This window comes from Desmodus rotundus, chromosome 5, assembly GCF_022682495.2.
Source record: "Desmodus rotundus isolate HL8 chromosome 5, HLdesRot8A.1, whole genome shotgun sequence".
In the NCBI taxonomy this organism is placed as follows: Eukaryota; Metazoa; Chordata; class Mammalia; order Chiroptera; family Phyllostomidae; genus Desmodus; species Desmodus rotundus.
Window position 1 is genome coordinate 11788574 of NC_071391.1, and position 25023 is coordinate 11813596.

Below are 25023 nucleotides of genomic sequence, written 5' to 3' on the forward strand. Positions count from 1 at the left end.
ACAATACAGTAGAAAAACAACAGGAGATGCTTCTTGTAGTAATAAGACGTCCATTTTAACCCATGGCCTTGGAAGTTCTACCTCTGACCTGGGTCGTGTCCTGAACAGCAACGTGGCAGGAGTGCAACTGACCTAGACCAAAGCCCAAGCACAGATGGGTGTGGACCCTGAAAGCAGAACGATAACAGCATCGAGCTGGCACACTGTTTCCCTGTAACACAACGGAAACGTGTTTAAATTCAGACTGCATATGTTTCTAGCTACTCTAAACAGGTCTGAGTCTAATGTGTGAACTAAAGACAACTAAAAAGAAGGGAGAAGGTACAAGGCTTTAGCGATTTTAATAATGTTCTGTTTCTTGGTCTGGATAGTGATTGCGAGGATATTTTTTAAAACAAGTTGTATACTTAGCACTTACATATTTCCTGTATGTATGTGCTGCACCTAAGATCAGCTACCATGAGAAAGATTCTCAATATTAACACCAAGTACCTGCCTGAATGTGGAACGTCTACAGCTCTCACCCACTGACGGAATTCAAACCTGAGTTCAACTTTGTTAAACTCAATGGCAGTTTTCTGTTGCAGCCGTCCCCCAAATCCCCCTAGTACTTTTGTACCCATCAGAAATGAGAAAGTATGTGCATGCAAAGGCTGTACAAAAATGATCAGTGTAGCATTATTTGGGATTTCACAAAAATATTCTGTGTGATTATTCATTGCAATCCTACAAGCAAAGAGAATGAATAACTATCCTCACCTGGAACAGCGGGGGAATCTCACATACACAGTGCTTAACGAAAGCATGCAGACATGAGGGGGGAAAGCAGAAGACTGTAATTCTGTACACTTTATAAAAACATACACAACGATTTGCCATTTTGGAATCAATTGTGTTACGGTCCACAAACAGTCTCCAAAAGGCTAGTTTTCTGATTGTTGTTCAGGGTTTGGATGCAGGCACATTTTAACTTTCAAAAACGTACATTTTAAATTATACATATACATATCGTTTAAAAGTTTTCGAAAAACCAAAGACTACTTACTATCAGATTGTAGGCAATGGTCTGATTTCTGTTTTAGATTTCTCTAATTTTCATCTTTATTGGACTGAAAGTATGCTATGAAACCTATTACAGAGATTTTAAATCACTAACAGTTTCTTACATAGACACATTTTCACAATATTATTATAAAATTCACAAAGCATACGACTTCCATATAAACTATTTCATTAAATGATTGTCTTTTTCTTTTTTACCAGAAAGTGCTACCTCACATATACCAGAGGTATTTTTAGCAGCCTCCAGTCACTACTTTCCTTGTCCTCACCCAGGAAGCCTCACTGAACTGGTTTTCCTTGGTGGCTTTGTCAAGCTCTGCACTTTGTGATAAGGACCCAGGCCTCAGGGTGGAACACCCATTGTCTGGAAGAAGGAGATTGTGAGTAGACTGTTCTCTCTGCAGCACTGGGTGTGGGGTGCCTGGGATGTCAGGAAACCCTGTGGACATAGAAAATCTTTTCTCCCTTGTTTGCTCCTAAGTCTTAACTTGTGTTGTGAATCTTTTCCTCTGTGTAGTTAAAGAAAGCCATTGTATTAGAACATAAAGCCTTTGGGAATGAATTTAAATTATCTACTTTTTGACCATATGTTGCTCTCCATACTCCGGATGTCATGGGGAGTGGGAGTTACACTACAGGGGCCCCCAGTTTATGAAGATCACCTTTGGAACTTGCTTGAACGGGGTGTTCCCTGAGGCAGCTGGCATCCCTGGAGACAGGGAAGACCTGAGGGGAAAATGAGGGTGGGGAGGAATCTGAAGGAGTTGACCAAGGAGGACTCTGCCTCCTCCACACACACCCCAGGGAAATAAGAAAATGGTGGGAGATCTCTTTGGTCCCCCAGGTACAGCACTCTCTTGTGTTTACCTGGTGGAAAAAACTTAGGTGGTTTTTCAACACACCTAACATTTTTTTAAGTCTGTAGTTCTTTCTCAATCACCCTGCCTGTAGAAACATAACACATGACAAAAGATATAATTAATTGTATCTGCCACGTATTCCTGAGAGGCCTTGTTCAACGCCCAGCGAGCAGACACGGAGAAGGTGATTTAATGCAGCTCAGTGGGGAGGCAGGGCTGAGCCCTCCTGCAGACAGACTGGGTGGAGCACGGAAGTCAATACACCAGGACTTGCTGTTCCTCTGATGTCTGTATCAGATTTCTCCAATTTTTATCATCATTGGACTGAATGTATGCTAGGAAACCTATGAAGGGTATGAAATGTTATACAAAATTTTAATTACTTTTATCAATCTAATTATTTTAAAGACATATACATAAATGGCAGGAAATACAATGAAATGCAAACATGGATAGTGGAGGTGGGAGGATATTTTATTTTTAATCCCTCACCTGTACTTTGTATATTTTTGAAGAAATATTGCCTTTTACTAAGCAAAGCATTTTTTAAAGATGTGTTTTCGGGAACAGATATTCAAATGAGTTTGTGCCAAGGGTTTGCAGAAATACCCGTGGAAACTACATCACTAATCGGATTTTCTTTTTGTGTTCTTCTAACTTCCACTCCACTGTCACTATATTTTCACAGAACAGAAGGGGTAATATATGACACATATGACATAATTAATTGGGTAAATTGTAACAGTGGAACATAGGACATAATTGGCGTCCCAAAGACCAATTCTTTTAAAGCAAAGAGAGGTAGATTTCACAGCTATTTAAGAAAAATAGGGATCAAAGAAAACAATAAGCAATATATCAAATTTTAGGGAAATGGAGACATGGTTCAACATGAATTCTCTCTGAATTTACTGGACTGTGGACAGATGAGGACTTCTTTCCTGTGACTGATAACATCTGTTCTGTTGGTGAATGCATGGTGTGGATTCTGGTTGGTTAGAGGAAAGTAACTCACACAGAAATACAACAACCCTTTCTTACCTCTCTGTCACCCCTGAGACCAGCATGCCTGGAGTCAGGTCCCAAACATTCTGCAGAAGCTCTGCTGAACCACAGCCACTGTCAGAGGGAGCACAGTGAGCCCAGGCCCATTCCAGTCTAACTCTAGCCCATGGAGACCCTCCAGCCTCTTCTCAAGCACAAGCACCCTCCTGCTCCAGGGAGTCCTGAATCACAGACTATCTCTATCCATGTCTGTGGAGACTGGAAAGGACATGAAGGGTTAGGAGGGAATAGGGGAATGTTATATCCATAACCCACCATGTCTCTGCCTGTCCACAATTGTAACACTGAAGGAAAATAAGACAACATATTCACTCTTTGTACCTCTCAACTAACTATGTTTCTCAATTACAGGATATAACACAGGCTCCATAATTATGAAAACAGCAACAATCTTATCAGAAGAGTAGGTTACTGAAACAATTAACTTAAGAACTATTGCCACAGCTATGGGAACATCAATTTCTTAATCTCTAAGAAAGAAGTTAGAAAAATTACCATAAATAGTACATAGGTTGGTATGGAAATACCATGATTTAATGAAAAAGTATGCCACAAACTAGGTAAATGCTATATAAATGTAAGAGATATTATCATTCACCTGTATTGATTTACATTATAATGCAAGTATTTCCAAAAAGTCAGATTTCCTCATGGAGTTCTAGCATCGTTTACTTCTTTTTTTAATGACTGAAAAATAGAGAGAATCAGCAATTTAGTTAATAAGATAGATGATGTTAACACTGAACATCCATGTCCTTCTTCCACAACCAGGGATTGGCAACCTGAGTGATGGCTGTTGAGAACTGCACCGTGTTCACGGACTTCATACTCTTAGGACTCTCTGGCAGGCGGGATGTGCAGCAGGGGCTCTTTGTGCTCTTCCTGCTCGTTTATGGCATCACTGTGATCGCCAACCTAGGGATGATCCTGCTGATCCGCATGGACCCCCGGCTCCACACGCCCATGTATTATTTCCTGAGCAATCTGTCCTTCAGTGATATCTGCTACTCCTCCACTATCTCTCCAAAGATGCTGGCTGATTTCTTATCTCAGCAAAAGTCGATCCCATATAATTTATGTGCCCTTCAGATGTTCTCTTTTGTTGCCTTTGGGGATGTGGAATGTGTCATGCTGTCTTTCATGGCCTATGACCGTTACATAGCCATTTGTAAACCCCTTCTGTATACAGTGACCATGTCCAGAAGAGTCTGTGCACAGCTAGTGGCCATTGTGTACATCCAAAGTCTGCTGTACTCTGCAATCTTTACTTATTGCACAATTCAATTGTCATTCTGCAAGTCCAATACCATCAATCACTTTTTCTGTGACTTCCCACCCTTACTAGCCATCTCCACCTCAGACACAACCATCAATGAGATAGTGATATTCACCTACAGTAGCTGTATTCTGGGGTTGAGTATTGTCACTGTCCTCCTCTCCTACAGCTACATCATAACAACCATCCTTAGAAGGAAATCGGCCAAGGGCAGATACAAAGCCTTCTCTACCTGTGACTCCAATTTAACTGCTGTGACTATATTTTATGGGACACTCCTGTTCATGTATTTCTGACCCAACTCAAGTTATACCACGGACACTGACAAAGTGGCCTCTGTTTTCTACACAGTTGTCATCCCCATATTAAACCCACTCATCTACAGTTTGAGGAATAAAGATGTGAAAGATGCCCTGAAAAAAGCAGTTGCCACTATATTATTTCTGACTGAATATGTGCTTTCCCCAAAGCTTTTATGTGAAGATCCTGAGAGCTAAAGTTCAGGTATTTTAGTTTATTGTTTTTCAGTTACAGGGTTTTTGTGTTTTGTTTTTTTTTTTTTTTTGCCTTTTCCCCTATTGCTCTCCTCTACCCTTTCCCCTGCAACTCCACAGTCAAGGCCCCTCCATTTCCCATGTCCCTGATTCCTCTATTCATATTCCTTTGCTTGCTCCTTCCCCTGCTTTCTCCCTTTACACTCTTTCCCTCTCCCCTCTGGTCACCGTCAGTGTGTTCTTTATTTCCTATTCTCTTGTTCTATTTAGCTCATTTGTCTGTTTTGTTTGTTAAGTTCCACTTATAGATGAGATTATACGGTATTTGTCTTTCACCACCTGGCTTATTTCACTTAGCATAATGCTCTCCAGATCCATCCATGCTGTTGCCAAGGTTAGGAGCTCCTTCTTTCCCTCTGCTCTGTAGTGATCCATTGTGTAAGTGTACCATAGTATTTGGATCCACTCATTTACTAATAGGCACTTGGGTTGCCTCCAACACTTGGCTCATGTAAATTGTGCTTCTATGAACATTGGGGTGCATCAGTGCTTTCGAACTGGTGTGTCAGCATTCTCAGATATAATCCCAGCTTTGGAATTGCTGGGTCAAAATGCAGTTCCATTTTTAGGCATTTTGACATACATTTCTTTTGGCTCACCAGTGCCCTCTTTAGATGTTATTCATTACTGATCATTGTGTCTAAATGAAATGTGGGGAGCAGTCATCATTGATCATAATCTTCCCCTCACCCCCACTAAGGGAGACTAGTAATATGTTCACTTTAATATTTTTCAAAGAGGATTTTTTATCCCTCCTTCTCCATTCATGGCTAAGTCCCAGGGAGACATCACAGGCAGAGCAACCGTTCCACTCCCCTCAGGTCAACTCATTCTCCCAAGGTCCCATTTTTTTTTTGAACAATGGATATAATAAACTTGTTCATTCAGAAGTAGTTTAAGTGTGAAAATATGTTTTTGTCTTATTGCTATGCACTTGTATGACCATATTAATAGTTCATCATAATACTTAGAATTATGTGTAATAAGTAAATAAGAATTTAAAAAAGAACTCTAGCCCAAACTGCAAGTTGCATAAATGCATGACCCTTCCCTGTCTTGTTCACTAATATTTCTGCCTTGCTATTGACAATGCCCTGTTCCAGGATGTTATTCAAATACATTTGTTGAATGAATGAACAAGTGTCCTCTGCAAAAGTGATGCAAATTTTTTTGAAAATCAAACCTCCCTTTATTTTACTTTATTCTATGCTAGTATGTGCGTCTTAGACCAAGCTCATCAGTGCTCCTTGTCTTTCAGCCTAGGCTGAATAAGTTTCAGGCACAGGGATCACATATAGAGAACTTCCTGAAACCTCTATTTCTCATCATTCTGCCCCAAATTTATTAACAAATATCCAAAGGTTCAGGTGCTGTAGATTCATATTGCACCTCAGAGTATGCACATCAGCCTATGGATTTCCCCTCTTGCCCTCACTGTGGAGAACAGACATGACCCTATTGATACAGGTACAGAAATGCAGGAATGGAAGTTGGGCTTAATAACAGCAGGACCTCTTCAAGGTCACTGGAGAAAAAAAGTGCACTTGTTAAAATAATATTTCACTTGTAATAATTTACATTTGCTGTCTCTTTATCTGTGTAATAAACTGGAACCATATTTTATACACATCTTTAATAATAGTCATCTCTGAATATGTCAACGCTATTCCAATAACTTAATTAACTAAATTGCTTACGTTGTTCTCCTTGCAGTCAACTAACAATTACCAGCTATGAAAAACAAAACACAACTTCAGATTCTAATGAGTGCTTCTTTTATGTTATATTGTTGTCAGGAAGGGAATGAGGAGACTCTCTCTTCTGGGTCCAGAAGGACAGAGCAGTGGGTGATAAAAGACTTCCATCCAGGTCCTCATCCCCAGTGTTATCTCCCCTTCAGTGTATGAGAAGTACTGAGTGTCAAGCATGATAAGAAGAAAACAGTACATTAAAAGCCTGCAGTTTTCAGCAGGTAACTTCTCTTCAATTACTGCTTGGAGAGAGTTTTAAGACAAAAATATTTTATTGCTCTTAACTCTTTTCTTTTATAATGCCAAATAATTTCATTGTTATTCATAGAATATTTAACACATCAGGACTTCTCAATCTTTGTCCAAACCCCTTCCACTGTCAATTACTTTATTAAAAACATATTAAATGTATTCATATCTATAAAGATGAAATCTCTTTATGTTGTATTAATTTGGATCGGATGGTCATGATTCACATATATGTTTAGGGAAAAAATATTCCATATTTTTTTTTATATTTTTCTTTAAAGATACTGAAATAATAGCTTTTACATGTACTCAGCAAGTGGAATTTATCTTCCTGTTTCTGTCTTTCTTTCGTATTAAGGGAATGATCAAATGGGAAAGAGGTTAAGATACAAACTGAACTTTGAAGTGAGACACACCGGCATTCAACTCTGTTCAAATCCTTTCCTGTCCCCAGGAAATTCAATAAAAAGAAAAAAAGGAGAAAAAAATCCTTTTCTCCTTAGCTGTGTAACCTTAGAGTACTTAACTATTTTAAACCTAGTTTCCTCATCTCCTTAACACAGGTTTAATATATGCATTATGTAGAGAAATATATATAAAAACAGACATTTATGATTGTTGAAAAGAGTTTCTAAGATCATACAGAGCCAACCATCTGCTCATCAGGAGCTAAAGCCCTGGTGCTGAAAGAAGAGACCTCGTCCTTCCTGGCCTCGTGTCAGGAAGGGAAGTCTCCAAGGCTCCACCCTCATCTGCAGTGGAGCCTGCTCACCCCACGGTCAGACTCCTGTGTGCACCCTGCCTCAGCGAGTGTGGGGCTCTCTGCAATCCACCTCAGAACTTGTCTTTCCTGACCCTGCCTTCACTCTTCAGGCTGAATAGAGGTTTCCTCATAGACACCTAGGCTGGCCACTCCATTCCCATGTGCAGGCCAAATCCCTGCACCCACTCTACTAGTCTAATCCCAGACCCCAAACTGCCAAAAAAGGAGCTCAGATCATTAATCCAAGTGTACCTCACTTATGGTGTTCTGTTTGTCCCCATCCCAAGGACTGTGGCTGTAATGACACAATTAGCTACAAAGGAACCAATATTTATCTATTTCAATGAACTCATGTACTCTGGACATTTTCAGCTCAGGATTTAGAAAAAAACATTTCATTCTCATCCCTCACAGGTCACCATTCCATTCTTCTCTATTGAAACCTCACTTTGGCCAGAGCCCGACCTCACCACTGATCTACACAGACAAGTCCCTGTTTGGAAAGTTAGCTTCCTTTGCAGTAAAGGGTACTGTAACCTAGATTATAACCCAACATACATGTTCACTGTCAGAAGGCTTTCCTCACCACTCCATCCTCTCTCCCTCTACTCAAACTCACCTGATGTGTACCAGGTCTGTGCAGAAGGTATCCAGCCACGGAATATGAAAAATAGAGACACTTACTGAAGAAGACACAAGGTACAAGAATCACTGGACAACAACAAGGACAAAGCATCTCAGTCTCCTGCAAGCAGGCACCTTGGGCCCTCACACAGTTCTCCCAATAGCCGTCATCTGCCCTGTCATATTTTCCTGAATCTCTTTGAGGGTCTGAAATCTCTTCCATTTCAAAATATTTCAGTTTTGGGAAAATCCATCAGTCACAGGGTGCCAATCAGGGCTGGAGGGGTCAGAGGTTTAGTCAAACAACTCTGCATGATGCACTACATGTTGCACGAGGGGCCACGTTGTCGTGATGCAGCTGCCAATCACCTGTTGCCTATAGCTGTAGCCTTCAGAGTCGTCCCAACAGTTTACACAGGAATGTTCAGCTTAACGTGAAATCTGATGCAGATTCTTTGCTGTACTGGCTCAGTCACTTTGAATGTGATGGCCACAGGCACACATGCTCACTCAGGGGCATCTAATGCCTGCACTACTAGTGACAGGAGTGGTCATCATTCACACAGGAGAATTTTATTCCACTCTCCTTGGCTGACAATTACAGCAATGTGGCACACACTGTTTTCCTTATATTAACAATGGCTTTTTCCAGACATGCCTCCTATACCTTCGTTTAACTTACACTCCCAACTTCAGTAGGGTTCATTCCACAGAAAACAACCACACTGCTGTCCCAACATCTGTAGGTTTCTCTTCCCATGTCTGGCTCCTGAGCATAGTTTCCTTCAGTAATTTGTATAATCGATCAGTGTTACATGTCAAATCTTTAGCTATACTTCTTTATTTCTGTCCAGGCATTAATATCTCCAAACACAAGCACTGCCAAGGATGACGGGTCTATGTATAATACTCCAAGCAAACAGCTCAGTGTGGTAAAAATTTGGTTAGCAAAATCTGATGAATCAAAACTGAAATAATTCTCATGATATCTATAAGTGTGAGGCTCCATATGAAGAGGCAACATACTCAACTGAGCTTGAAATCTTCTGCAGAAACACATTCTGAACCGCGTTGACAATGAAAACAATATTCAGTCTGTATGTCTCCTCCCATCTTACTCTGCCTGTGACCTTCAAGAAACCACTATTCTCTTTGGACCTAGGGTTCCACTCCATCAAATGAGGGGATTAAATTGAATAATCTCAATTCTTTATTCAAGTCACTGCATCCTGGATTATAGTAACATGAGTCTATCAGTGTTCGTACCCACTGGGCATGATTGAGACAATGGCAGATGGCATGGAACACACTCATACCAGTGGAATGCATTACAGCTGTAGGCCAGTCGGACCTGAACTGGAAGTGGCAGTGATGGCAGACAGACAGAGAGTTTGGGATGCGGGAGTCCCACTACCACCAAGCTGGTCTCCTTAACAGGCCTTCAATTCTGAATTTGCACTAGGAGACACACTTTATAGTACTGATTATTCAACTTTCTTAGTTGTCATGAATATCAAATACTCCAAATAATAGCTACAGTTAAAGGAAAAGATCCTCTTAGCTATTGGTGAGGATGTTCAACAAGGGACTCACACAAGGGCAGTGTGTTACTGCCAGATGGATTCACAGACTTCATAGAAAACTGGATGATGATATTTACTAAATATAAAATTTATACACACACCCACACACATTTTCAACTCCTGCTTTTTATATACAAGATAAATGGGTGTTTGTGTCTACCAAAGGGTATTACAAGGATGTTCACACTAAACTTATTGGTAATAACAGAGGAGAAAACAATTCAACTGCTTACCATGAACATTAAAATAGATCAAAAAGTAACGATATACTTGTACAAAACTATGCTGTACACGAATGGGATCCATCTTTGCACCTGAACGCGCCAACGTGAACAAGTGTGTGTGACTAACCACAGCAGCACATGCTTTAGGTGTCTGCTTGTGCTCAGTTCAAAACTAATCTTCGGTGATAATAACCAACAATGTAGTTTTTCCTTTGCATGAAGACACTAGTGACTTCAGAGGATTTCTGGTGACCTGACGGATCTGGCTGTGTTTGGTGGGTGTCATCCCAGAGTGAAAGGTTGCCAGTTTGATTCCCAATCAGGGCACAGACACGGGTGGCATGTTCAGTCTCCTGTCGGGGCTTCTACAAGAGGCAACCAACTGCTCTTTCCCTCTCACAACGTGTTTCTCTCCTTTTCAGCCTCCTGTCCCCTCTCTCTAAAACACAAATAAGTAAAATATTTTAATGAAAGGATATCCTCAAGTAGAAGGCTTTGGTGATTCTGGTAATGTTCTATCTATTGTTCTGGTCCTCGTTACTAGGGTATTTATCTTTAAATTTATCTTGCTTTATACTTATAATTTAAGTAAATTCATGTACATTACATATCAAAAAGGTTCTCAAAAAAGTAAATCTATGTATGCACCATTAGATTCTAAGAAACTTCAGAAATTTATTATTATAAAATGCTTATTTCCAGTCTGCCTTGTCTACCATAAAGTCCAGTATGTTCTTGTAAAATAATGGAGCGACTTTATGGAATATTTCTGTGAAAATGTGTCTCTTTGTTCTTAAATGATTACTGTATTTTTTAAGAAAATATGTCTTATTCAAAATATGAACATTCTTTTTTTATTGTTGTTCAAGTACAGTTGTCTGCATTTTCAACACACAACTCCCTCCCAGTCTACCCATCACCTCCCCTCACCCTCGATCCTACCCCCTTTGGCTCTGTCCAGGTATTCTTCATATATGTTCATTGACGACCACTCCCCAATTGCCCCCATTATTCCTCTCCTCCCTCCCCTTTGGTTACTGACAGTTTGTTCTTTGTTTCAATGTCTCTGGTTATATTTTGCTTGTTTGTTTGGATTGTTGACTATGTTCCACTTGTAGGTTTAATCATATGGTATTTGTTTTATACTAGCTGGTTTATTTCACTTAGCATAATGCTCTCCAGATCCATCCATGCTGTCATGAAGAGTAGGAGCTCCTTCTTTCTTTCTGCTGTGTAGTATTCCATTGGGTAAATGTACTATAATTTTTTGGTCCACTCATTTACTGATAGGCACTTATGATGCTTCTGAAACTTGGCTTATGTAAATTGTGCTGCTATGAACATTGGGGTGCATAGATTCATTTGAATTGGTCTTTCAGGATTCTTAGGGCATAACCTCAGCAGTGGAATTGTCAGATCAAAAGTCAGTTCTACTCCATGGACACAGACAAAGTGGCCTCTGTTTTCTACGCAGTTGTCATCCCCATGTTAAACCCACTCATCTACGGTTTGAGGAATAAGGATGTGAAAGGTGCCCTGAAAAAAGCAATTGGCACTAAATTGTGTACTGGGTGAAAGTGTGGTCAATCACGAAGGTTTTATTTATAGATGTTGACACCTAAAGTTTATGGACATTGGCACAGTTTTCTGTGGTCTCACAAATACTATGCTGGATGTTTCTTTACCCACATTCATGCCTAAATTGATGTGGAGGATAGTAATTATAAATCTGTATTTCTGTGAATTAAAGAGGAGGAGTAATAGGTTTACTCTACTGTTTTGGAAAGAGGATTTTTTTGTACTATTTTGCTCTATTCATGAGTGTATATGTATATATATATATATATATATATATATATATATATATATATATCCCAGGAAGTTAAATTCCTGGGAATTTATATTTAAATTCCTGGGAAGTTATATTCAAGTTAAATTTATGATGAATTATTTTAGAAGTCAATTAAAATTCTAACAAATTTATAGATTTCAAAAACTAATTCCTTGAAGAGTCACATGAGTAAAAGAAAATAGGTAACACTAATATAAATCATGTTCTGCATAGTAGATGTAAGAGGTGCCAAGGACAGTTTGAAATCTAAAGTGACAAAATGGAATAACATGCAATGCTGCATTAGTGTTTATTGAAAAGTATAATGTTTCTGTGGTTGAAATCTGAATTTATTACCTTGATTTTATCACTTCCTGATTTTAATACACTGCTCAGAGCACTTAAACAATCTATTTTCATTTCCTCAGAATAAAATTAAGATTTACATCTCCAAATTCACAAAAATGTAATCATCCTGTACCAAGATAGAGAGAAAACATAAAGACTTACAATTTTAACACAAATTTTTCATTGATTCCAACCAAGAGCAATATAACATTTTTGCCAATTTTTCACTTATTCCAGGAGTGTTAAAAATTAAGTTAGTGGCAATATACAAGTGAAGGTAGCTTATTTTTATATGCATGAAACATTTTCATTGTATTACAGATTCAAATACTTGGAAATTTATTTTAATTTATAATTGTAAGTTTAAAATCATATAACCATACTAAATTATTTCATGAAACAGTACAAGATTGTGTACAGTTTTCATTTTACTTTGAAAAAATAAATACAATCTTTCTACCCAATAAGTCTGAACAATTTGGAATTTTATCCTAATTCAAGAGTACAGGACACAAGAATAAAATATAAGTAATTCAAGCAATGTTATGAGAGAATTTTTAAAAGATAAATAGGGGAGGGAGGTGGGTTTGGCTGAGATGGGGTAGAAGGGTGGAGAAAATGCAGACAACTATAACTGAACAACAAAAAAATAACATAAAAATTGGGGAAAAAAGAATGAATGTGGACTAATTAAAAATAAATAAATAAATAAGATAAATATAATGTTGCAAATATTTTAAATTGCATAATTGTATTTATGAGGGCATCTTTTAATAAATATTACTACTGTTAGAGGAAAATAAATCCTCCTTAACATACACAATAATCTAGATTTGTTACTTCTTCATTTAAAATATCACTACTATAGACAGTTGATTTAAAACAACATTCCAGCCATAAACACAATTAGCTCTCAATAGTTACAACAAATCTACTCAATTATTTTATAAAGACTACCTGATGAAAAGAATTGAGATAAGTTCTTGGTCATGCTGGCATATAAATTAATATTTATGCTGATGGGTAGATAATCAAAAGTAAGTATAAAGATCAACGAATCAAACAACTCACCCATGATCTACTCCTTGGCTGCCCTCTCCACTCCAGCACTGCAGCCCGACAACTCATCTCTCCACCAGCCTCCACTTTGAAATATTCTCTAGGGAAACATTTTGGAGCTCACCACCCTTCTGAGAGCTTCTTTCACATCTTTGTTCCTTAGGCTGTAGATCAGGGGGTTCAGCATGGGAATCACTACAGTGTAGAACACTGCAGCCACCTTGTCAGCATCCTCACTGTTGCCAGAACTGAGCTGGCAGTAAGTGAAAAGGATTGTCCCATGGAAGACAACAATGGCTGTGAGGTGGGAGGCACAGGTGGAAAAGGCTTTGCACCTTCCCTCTGCAGAGCGCATCCTCAGGATGGTCATGAGAATAAACAAGTAGGAGGTGAGGATGATCACAATGGCAATGATCTCAATGAAAGTGGCCACAATGTATGCCAACAGTTCATTCACAGTGACATCAGAACAAGCAAGGGATAAGAGACAGGGCAGATCACAAAAGAAGTGGTTAATCACATTTGATCTGTAGGTTGGGATCTCAAGAGCTAAACACAAGTGGATCAGAGAACACACAGTCCCACAGACGTAGCAGCTAGAAACCAGCATCATTTGGAGTTTCTGGGACATGGTGACCATATACAGCAGTGGGCTACAGATGGCCACAAAGCGGTCATAGGCCATCCCGGCCAGCAGGAAGACCTCAATGATACCATAGGCACAAAATAAATAAAACTGCACCATGCATCCCAGGAAGGAGATAGTTTTGTCTTCATTTATAATATTAGCTAGCATCTTTGGCACAATATTTGTGGAGTAGCAATAATCCACCAAGGACAGGTGGCTGAGGAAAAAGTACATGGGAGTGTGAAGTCGAGAGCTGACCTGAATCAGTGCGATCATGCCCAGGTTGCCCATAACCGTGACTCCATAGATCAGAAGGAACACCAAGAACAGAAAGACCCTCAGCTCAGGGGCATCTGATAACCCAAGGAGAATGAACTCCATTACAGCAGTGCAGTTCCCCTCTCCAGTTTCCACCATATGTCTGATTTACAAAGCCAAAAGGTAAGTTTTGTGTCTTCTGAAATGGAAATAATAAAGAAAACACACATTTATATTAACTTTAAAAAATCACATTGATGTCAAACACAATGTTCTTGAAATACAATTGTCAAATAATTCTAAATGCTCAGTGTGGCAGCAGATCCCACTGACCAAATTTAAAGTATCAGCAGAAATGGGTATAATTCTCAACTGTTACCTACCATAATACATTGAGTTGATGAATTAACTTAGATGTTTTGATGGATTTTGCAAGAGACCCAGTGATAATTTTTAAAGCCACAAGAGATCAACTCCTGCTCCCTGAAAAATGTAATACATTTTGTTCAAGTCAGACAACAACTGAGATCCTATATTCATTAACTTTTTAAGGTCTGTCTATCATTAGCATAAAGTTTCAGTATGTGATGTCCTGTACCATTCTCTTGTTGGGGAGTGTGACAAATCTCTGATAACAGTGGCTCTGAGTTCTGTATAAATTTGGAATTATTCAGAATGAAAAATAAAAAGATTTAAAATATATACTGAAATCCATCATCATTTTTAATTGTCAATTTAACAAAGTGACTTAATTATAATAATAGTGATCAATAATAGTAATGGCTCAGAAAGATACAACTATGTATGAATTTTTCTGCAAAACTATTAGGCAAAATATATTCAAAATCTAAACCCTGACAAGAATAAAGCTACCTGATATATTTATGAGAGGTTTTATTTTTGTAAGCTGTAAAAGAGATGCTTAATTACATTACATATAAATTATGAAAAAGTATATTCAAACCTACATTACAGCATTATTTATAATATTCACAATGGAAAAAATTAATTCTCAAAAATAATGTTAAACTATGGTATATCTTATCTAAAACAGGATGTTATCATGTTATTTCATATGATGCTACAGAAATGTTTTTATTAAATACCTAGTGTAGTTTATGTTTTATGTAAATTTAAATAAAGCATAAATGTTGACATTGAATATATGCGGTAAAAATATCATAAGTTATCACTTTGATGTGGCTACAACCCTAGAAGAATATCAATCCATTCGTTCCTCACACAGAGAAAGAGGTAAGTGAAAACTTTCCCAAGTTCCCTCTAGTAGTAGGTTGGAGGAAGTGGTTATATTAAATATTCTATAAGTAAGATGTAGAAGGACATTCAGACCTGTCCTTAAAGAAAAGTCACCTGGAAGGTGACACATTTCATTCTCTGCCCTCCTTCCTAGGGGGGTGCACCCATGGTGCTACTCACATATTATGCAACGAAATATGAGTGAAGAGATTCTGGACTGAAAACAGAACTTGGTATTTTCTCTGTAACATGAACTAATTTTAAAGAAGTGACAACAAATTAATAAGCTAAAGTCATGTTTTTCTCATTAATTGAACCACCCCCCCCAAAAAACCTGAATTATTTGCCCACTTCAAAGTTAAAACAAAAAAAAAGAACTTGGAAACACTCCTTCCTAATGTTCTAGGCTGATAACAAGGAACTAGTTTATGGTAAACCCAAAACTAATCTAAAAGGATTCACTTCATGCACTGAGCAGACATAGTCTACACATCCTGATTCCCCATGACCAGCTCAGGGGCACATCAACTCAACCCTCAGAATTAAGGTGAAAGTTAGGGAGCTCCTTTATGGGAATACAACCTAGATTCCACAAGAGTGGTTGATGTGGACAAATGTAAAATGTAATTGAGAGAGGGCTGGGGAGGGAAGAGGGTAGAGAGAGAGCGAAGAAAGCAAGACTACCATTTGTTTATTCTGCATTTTTTTTCAGGTTGTATTGATCAATTTTTAAAAATATTCTTCTTTCCAATGTTGTTCAAGTGCAGTTCTCTGCAATCTTTCATACACATCAACACTCGGTGTTGCACAAGAAATTGTCTAATTCCAGCACAAAACGACAAAAACATTTCAAATAGTAAGTGCACAGGAATATGGTCTGTGAAATGATTCCCTAATTGGAAGACAGATGAGTTACCTATATCTTTAAATTGTGGGGAATATATCCATTTTAATTTTTAAGTAACCAGGGCCTAGTTTTAGCTCACAAACCTGAGTGACAGACACTTCCTCTGCTGTACTGAAGATGTTAAGATGAGTATGGTACACAGTCAGGGACTTAAACTGTGATTTTAACCCCCAGGGAAAGGGTCCCTTAAGTTCCAAATCACTGTTAATTTGCAAAACTACAAAAACAAGTTAAAATTAATCCAATACTGCATGTGGAGTAGGACACATAATTAATCTTTATGGAATAGCATCAGGAATATTTTAATGCCTTAATGTGTGTGTGAAACAGTTGTCTCAGAGCAAACATGTCTTCACCCAGACTTCATGGTGCTGTGTGGCACTCCATCCTAGTGTCATATGTGTGGAACATGGATCACGCTGCCACAATAAAATGACATGAATATCTTTATTAATTAACCCTTTTTTATAATATTACAAAATCCCCTAAATTCCAGCAAGTACAGTGACTAAAGCTACAATAGAATCCCTTCAAAAATAAGGAAGGAAATAAACTACCGGTCTGCAAACTAATAACAGTTATCAGTTCTTGGGCACTTGGGATATGTTAAAACCTATGCTAAATAATATGCCATATGAACTCATTTAACCATTATGATAACCAATCAAGAGAACAATCTTTTTCGAGGTCTGTCTTACAAAGTAGATGATGGAGGCACACACACTGAGTTTTAACTTGGAAAAGTCAAAATAAAAGACAGAAAAAGGCCCCAAGCTGCTCTGTGCTTCTTCCCACAATTATGACTGTATGAGGAAGAGAACAGACTCCCAGCCGGTGCTGAGGCTGCATTTTCCTCATGCATGCCCACTGGTAGGAGCCATCAAATGGGGCCTCTTCACTGGTCCGTTGTAGGTGTGTGCTTCTCCTGACTGACTAATGTCAATGTAGGGCACAGCTTCTACAAGTCTATGGGTATCACTGAGTGTACATATAAACTTTACAAGGTATATATGGTCAAAAATAATTTCAAAGAAATCAATTTTTATACTGTAAAATTCCATATACTAGACCCAAGATAGCACAGGAGTAAATGCAAGCTACAGGGACCTCCTCCCAGGACCAACCTGGAATTACAACTAAACTGTAGAGAAATTATCCTGAATACCCAACTGAACACTAGCTGGAGAAAAGACTTATAACCTCAGACAGACAGAAGAAAGCAATTCACCACAACAAGACTGGTAGGGAGGGCAGAGAGGGCTGAGAGTGCAAGAGGGCTGGCTGAGCTCCCACGGGTGGCAGCTGAAGTTCTGGAGCTATATTTCAGCAGCGGGGGATTCCTCCTGAGAAGTGTGGTGCCTAAACCCCAAGCTGAGCTCCCCAGACTACAATACCAAAGCCAGGAAGAAATCCAGATAACATCCAGCTGTGAAAAGCAACAGGGTTTCTGTCTATCAGGGTAAAATGGCTGGAGACACAGAAGACCTCTTAAAGGGCCAATGTACAAAATTTCATTTGAAGCCACATTGAAGACACAATGTATAAGAATCATTGGACCGGGAGAAACAAGATGATGGCGTAGGTAGACACACTGCGCCTCCTCGCACAACCAGAACTGACAGAAAATCGAATGGCAAGGAAGTCTGACACCAAGGAGATAAAAAATAAACATTCATCCAGACCGGTAGGAGGGGCAGAGCTGGGCAGCCAGGGCGGAGAGGACTCATGTTGCCCTGGCAGGACCGAGACTGGCCGACTGTGGGACGAACAGGGCAGGCAGTCCGAACACTAGCAGACCTTGCGGCTCTACATTCCCGCACAGATAAATCGGGAGGGCCAGACTCAGAGTGGTGGAGAACAGGGAAGGGAGAGCAGCAGGTAGCACCCTGGGGCCCCACATTCACACATAGATAAACCAGGACAAAGGGCGGGGAACGAAGCTGACCACGCAACCCAGGGCTCCAGCGCGGGGGAAATAAAGCCTCAAACCTCTGATTGAAAACACCTGTGGGTGTTGGGGCGGCAACAGGAGAAACTCCCAGCCTCACAGGAGAGGTCGTTGGAGAGACCCAGAGAGGCCTAGAGTGTGCACAAGCCCACCCACTCGGGAATCAGCACCACAGGGGCCCAATTTGATTGTGGGTAGCAGAGGGAGTGACTGAAATCCCGTGGAGAGTGGAGCAAGCACCATTGCTCCCTCCTGGCCCCTCCTCCACGTACAGCTTCACAGCACAGCGACCAGCTTTACCCCGCCCTGGGGAACACCTAAAGCTCCTCCCTTTTAAGTAACAGACAGGCCAAAACAAAAAAAAAAAAATGGCCCAAATGACAGAACACATCAAAGCTCCAGAAATAATTCAACTAAGCAGCGAACAGGTAGCCAACCTATCAGATGCACACTTCAAAGTGCTGGTAATAAGGACGCTCACAGAATTGGTTGAATTTGGTCGAAAATTAGATAAAAAATGAAGGCTATGCTAAGAGAGACAAAGGAAAATGTACAGGGAACCAATAGTGATGCAAAGGAAACCAGGACTCAAATCAGCGGTGTGCACCAGAAGGAAGAAAGAAACATCCAACCAGAAAAGAATGAAGAAACAAGAATTCGGAAAAATGAGGAGAGGCTTAGGAACCTCCAGGACACCTTTAAACGTTCCAACATCCGAATTATAGGGGTGCCAGAAGGAGAAGAGGAAGAACAAAAAATTGAAAACTTATTTGAACAAGTTATGAAGGAAAACTTCCCTAATCTGGCAAAGGAAATAGACTTCCAGGAAGTCCAGGAAGCTCAGACAGTCCCAAAGAACCTGGAACCAAGGAGGAACACACTAAGGCACATCATAATTACATTACCTAAGATGAAGCAGAAGGAGAGAATCTTAGAAGCAGCAAGAGAAAAGGAGACAGTTACCTACAAAGGACTTCCCATAAGACTGTCAGCTGATTTCTCCAAAGAGACCTTCCAGGCAAGAAGGGGCTGGAAAGAAATATTCCAAGTAATGAAAGGCAAGGACCTACATCCAAGATTACTCTATCCAGCAAAGCTATCATTTAGAATGGAAGGGCAGATAAAGTACTTCTCAGATAAGGTCAAGTTAAAGGAGTTCATCATCACCAAGCCATTATTATATGAAATGTTAAAGGGAGTTACCTACGAAAAAGAAGATAAAAAAATATGAACAGTAAAAATGCCAGCAAACTCACAGTTATTAACAACCACACCTAAAACAAAAACAAAAGCAAACTAAGCAAACAACTAGAACAGGAACAGAACCATAGAGATGGAGATCACATGGAGGGTTGGCAATAGGGGAGTTGGGAGGGGGAGGGGGGGGAAAGGTACAGAGAATAAGTAGTATAGATGATAGGTGGAAAATAGACAGGGGGAGGGTAAGAATAGTGTAGGAAATGTAGAAGCCAAAGAACTTATAAGTATGGCCCATGGACATGAACTACAGGGGGGGAATGTGGAAGGCAGGGGGTGGGCAGGATGGAGTGGAGTGAGGGGGAGAAATGGGACAACTGTAGCATAATCAATAAATATATTTTTTTTAAAAAAAAGAATCATTGGACCATAACAAGGACAAAGCAGCTCAGTCTCCTTCAAAGCAGGCACCTTGGGCCCTCACACAGTTCTCCCAACAGCCGTCATCTGCCCTGTCATATTTTCCTGAATCTCTTTGAGAGTCTGAAATCTATTCCATTTCAAAACATTTCAGTTTCAGAAAAATCCACAAGTTGCAGGGCACCAAATCAGGGCTGGAGGGGGCTTAGTCACCTGGGTGATCAGATGTTTAGTCAAAAAACTCTGCAGGAGACGTGATGCATGAGGAGTCACATTGTTGTGATGCAGCTGCCAATCGCCTGTTGCCCATAGCTGCAGCCTTCAGAGTCACCCCAACAGTTTACACAGACGAATAATCAGCTTCACATAAAATCTGATGCAGATTCTTTGCTCTTCTGGCTCAGTCACTTTGAATGTAATGGCTACAAGCACACATGCTCACTCAGGGGCAAATTCTGCCCCACTGACTAGTGCAGGGAAGTGGTCATTGTTCACTCATGGGCATTCCAGTCCAAGCTCCTTGGCTGACAGGTTACATTGACGTGACACAAACTGTTCTTATATTAACAATGGCTGGACTCTTTCCACACACACTTCATATACTTTCTTTCAACTTACAGTCCTAACTTCAGTAGGGTTATTTTCCCAGAACACAAACACACTGTCGACTCATCATCTCTAGTTTCCTCTTCCCATGTCTGGCGCCTGAGCACAGTCTCCTTCAGTAATTTTGTGTAATCAATCAGTGTTACATGTGAAATCCCTAACTATACTTCTTTATTTCTACTCAGGCATCAATATTTCCAAACACAAGCACTACCAAAGATGAAGGGTCTATGTATAATAATCCAAGCAAACAGCCCCGTGTGGTAAAAAAAAAATCTAGCTAGTAAAATTTGTTAAATCAAAACTGAAATAATTCTCATGGTATCTATATGTGTGTGGCTCCATATGAAGTGGCAGCTACTCAACTGAGCTTGAAATCTTCTGCAGAAACACACTATGAACTGCGTTGTCAATGACAACAATATTCAGTCAGAGTGTCCCTCCCATCTCACTCTACCTGTGACCTTCAAGAAACCACTCTTCTCTTTGGACTTCAGATTCCACTCTGTCAAATGAGGGGATTAAAAATGAATAATCTCAATTCTTTATTCAAATCACTGCATCCTGGATTATAGTAACATGAGTCTATCAGTGTTCGTACCCACTGGGCATGATTGAGACAATGGCAGATGGCAGGGAATAGACTCATACCAGTGGAATGCATTACAGCTGTAGGCCAGTCAGACCTGAACTGGAAGTGGCAGTGATGACAGACAGACAGAGAGTGTGGGATGTGGGAGCCCCACTACCATCAAGCTGGTCTCCTTATCAGGCCTTCAATTCTGAATTTGCACTATGACACACATTTTATAATAGTGAATATTCAACTTTGTTAGTTGTCAGGAATATCAAATACTCCAAATAATGTCAAGAGTAAAGGAAAAGATCCTCTTAGCTATTGGTGAGGATGTTCAACAAGGGACTCACACAAGGGCAGTGTGTTATGGCAAGGTGGATTGGCTGACTTCATAGAAAACTGTATGATAATATTTACTAAATATAAATTTCACATACACACCCAAACACATTTCAACTCCTGGTTTTATATATAGATAAATGGGTGTTTGTGTCTACCAAAAGGGATTTCAAGAGTGTTCACACTAAAATTAGTAGTAATAACAGAAGAGAAAACAACTCCACTGCCTACCATGCACATTAAAGTAGATCAAAAAGTAACAATATACTTGTACAAAACTATGCTCTACACCAATGGGATCCATCTTTGCAAATGAACGTAACAATGGGAACAAGTGTGTAACTGACCACAGCAGCACATGCTTTAGGTGTCTGCTTGTGCTCAGTTCAAAATTAATCTGACGTGATAATAACCAAAAATGTAGTTATTCCTTTGCTTAAAGAGACTACTGACTTCAGAGGATTCCTGCTGACCTGACGGATGGGGCTCAGTTTGTTGGGTGTCATCTGCAAAGTGAAAGGTTGCCAGTATGATTCCCAATCAGGGCACAGACACAGGTGGCAGGTTCATTCACTGTCGGGGCGTGTACAAGAGGCAACCAACTGCTCTTTCCCTCTCACACCATGTTTCTCTCCTTCTTTTTCTCCCTCCTGTCCCCTCTCTCTAAACACAAATCCATAAAATTTTTAAATCTTTTTTTAAAAGGGTATCCTCGAGTAGAAGGCTTTGGTGATTCTGTTTTGGTGTTCTATTTGTTGTTTTGGTTTTGGTTACAAGGGTATTTATTTTAAATTTGTTTAGCTACATACTTATCATTTAAATAATATCATGTAAATTACATATCAAAAAGGTTCTACAAAAAGCAAATCTATGTATGCATCAGTAGATTCTAAGAAACTTCAGAAATTTAATGTAAAATGTTTAGTTCCAGTGCAGCCTCGTCTACAATAAGTTCAGTATATTTTTGTAATTTAATGGAGCAACTGTTAAGGTGATAATATATCATTTTGCTTATAAATGATTACTGTATTTTTAAGCAAATATGTCTTCTTCAAAATATGAGCCTTTCTTTTATTATTGATGTTCAAGTACAGTTGTCTCCACTTTCCCACACTACTCATGCCTGCCCAACCAATTCCCTCCCCCCACCCTCGATCCTACCCTTTAGTTTTCTCCTTGTGTCCTTTATGTATGTTCATTGATGACCCTTCCCCTATTTTACTCCATTATTACACTCCCCCTATCCTTCTGGTTACTCTCAGCTTGTTCTTTATTTCAATGTCTCTGGTTATGTTTTGCTTGCTTGTTTGTTTGGTTCATCCACTTGTAGGTGAGATCATATGGTATTTGTCTTTCAATGCCTGGCCTAGTTCACTTAGCATAATTCTCTCCAGATCCATCCATGCTGTTGCAAGCTCCTTCTTTCTTTCTGCTGCGTAGTATTCCATTGGGTAACTGTACCATAATTTTCTGATCCACTCATTTCCTGATAGGCACTTGGGTTGCTTCCAGCACTTGGCCATTGGAAATTGTGCTGCTATGAACATTGGGGTGCATAGCTTCTTTTGAACTGCTGTCTCAGAATTCTTGGGGTATACCCTGGCAGTCGTACCACTGGGTCAAAAGGCACTTCCATTTTTACATTTCTGAGGAAATTCCACAGTGTTTTCCAGAGTGGCTGCACCAGTCTGCATTCCCACCAACAGTGCACTAGGGTTTCCTTTTCTCCACAACCTCACCAGCACTTGTTTGTTGATTGGTTATGGTGGCCATTCTCACTGGTGTGGAGTGGTTTCTCAATGTGGTTTTAATTTGCATCTCTCTATGGTTAGCATCCTTTCATGTGTCTCTGGGCCCTCTGCATGTCCCCTCTGGAGAATTGTCTGTTCAGGTCCTTTGCCCATTTTTTAATTGGGTTGTTTGTCTTGTTCGAGTAGAGTCTTCTGAATTCTCTATATATTTTGGAGATCAAACCCATGTCCAAGGTATCATTTGTAAATACATTTTCCCATACAGTAGGTTCCCTTTACATTTTGCTGATGTTTTCTTTTTTTTTCTTTTTTTTTTTTTAATTTATTTATTGTTATTTAATTACAGTTGTATGCCTTTTCCCCCATCCCTTCACCCCACCCCAGGTGAACCCACTTCCCTCCCCCCTCTCCACCCTCCCCCTTGGATTTGTTCATGTGTCCTTTATAGTAGTTCCTGTAATCCCCTCTACCCACTGTCCCCGCCCCCACCCCCCACCCCCGCCCTTGCTATTGTTACATTGTTCTTAACTTCAATGTCTCTGGTTATATTTTGTTTGCTTTTTCCTTCTATTGCTTATGTTCCAGTTAAAGGTGAGATCATATGGTATTTGTCCCTCACTTCCTGGCTTATTTCACTTAGCATAATGCTCTCCAGTTTCATCCATGCTGTTGCAAAGGGTATAAGCTCCTTTAACCATGTAGAAGCTTTCATTTTGATTAAGTCCCATTTGTTTATTCTTTCCTTAATGTCCCTTGCTCTAGGGGAGATATATGTAAAAATATTGCTGTATGGAATATCTGGGATTTTCCTGCCTGTGTTTTCCTCTAGGACTTTTAATGTGTTGCCCCTTCTAATATTATTTCCAGGAACAAGGAGACTAGCGAACCTCGTTTCCCTTGGTGCCGTTACTAAGCATAAATTCCCAGAAATGGAATTGCTGGGTCACACAGCAGTTTTATTTTTAATTGTTTACAATATACTCCATACTGCTTTCTACCATGCCTACACAAATGTGCAAGCTCACCAATAGTGCAAGAGACATCCCTCTTCTCCCTACCTAAAAATACAAATGGTTGTAGGAATATAGTACAAACAACTACATGCTAACAAATTGGACAATCAGGACAAAATAGATAATTTCCTAGAAACATACAATCTTGCAAAACTGAATCAGGAAGAATCAGAGAATCTGAATAGACAGATTACAAATAGGGAAATTGAAGCAGTAACCAAAATACTCCCAACAGACAAAAGTCCTGGACCAGATGGCTTCACAGGTGAATTTTACCAAACATTCAAGGAACACCTATTTTGTGCAACTTTAATGAGTATAATGAAGATGTCTAAAAGATTCTACTTCACTTCTTACCTCTAGACTTCAATTTCTGTATCAAGTAATGAGTTTATTGGAAACAACTCAACATGTATGTATCATAGCATATATGATAATATATGGTGATTATTACACAATACAAAACTATGGTAAAAAGGAAAATTTATTTATAGTCAAATTTATATGCTCTAAAGGCGATTACTTACAATTTAATTTAAAGAAAAACCTAGCTATGATAAATTATGTATGTGTAATTGTACTCATATCAAAATTTTATGGTCTTAAGATTCTGTATAAACCTAACGATATTAGCCAAAGAAGAATGAATAAATTAATGTAGAAAAGGATTCATTGACATTATTCATAATAACTATTTGCACATAAGCTATATTTATTCAGATATAATTTTTATTTAACTATTAATCATCCCATAATACACAAAATTTAGCTTTCCCTAAGCACTATGACTATAGTCAGTTTTGCCTGTATTTACCAAAATCTTTATTTTGTAAAAATATGTAATGTGAGAGTGTTTGTATATGTGTGTCTTTG

General features: G+C 39.3%; 2 protein-coding genes across 2 annotated transcripts; one reads left to right on the top strand and one right to left on the bottom strand.

The window, feature by feature from the left end:
* Positions 1–2230: 2230 nt before the first annotated feature.
* Positions 2231–4760, top strand: LOC128780844 (olfactory receptor 8U9-like). Its single transcript, XM_053923865.1, is given in 2 exon segments — positions 2231–2275; positions 3759–4760. A coding segment is annotated over 1 exon segment (984 nt). The 5' UTR covers positions 2231–2275; positions 3759–3776.
* An 8443-nt stretch (positions 4761–13203) lies between these two features.
* On the bottom strand, positions 13204–14312 carry LOC112302690 (olfactory receptor 5L1). The gene has a single exon (XM_024558242.4). It carries the CDS (start codon positions 14292–14294, stop codon positions 13350–13352), a length of 945 nt encoding a protein of 314 aa, XP_024414010.2. The 5' UTR covers positions 14295–14312; the 3' UTR covers positions 13204–13349.
* Positions 14313–25023: the final 10711 nt, after the last annotated feature.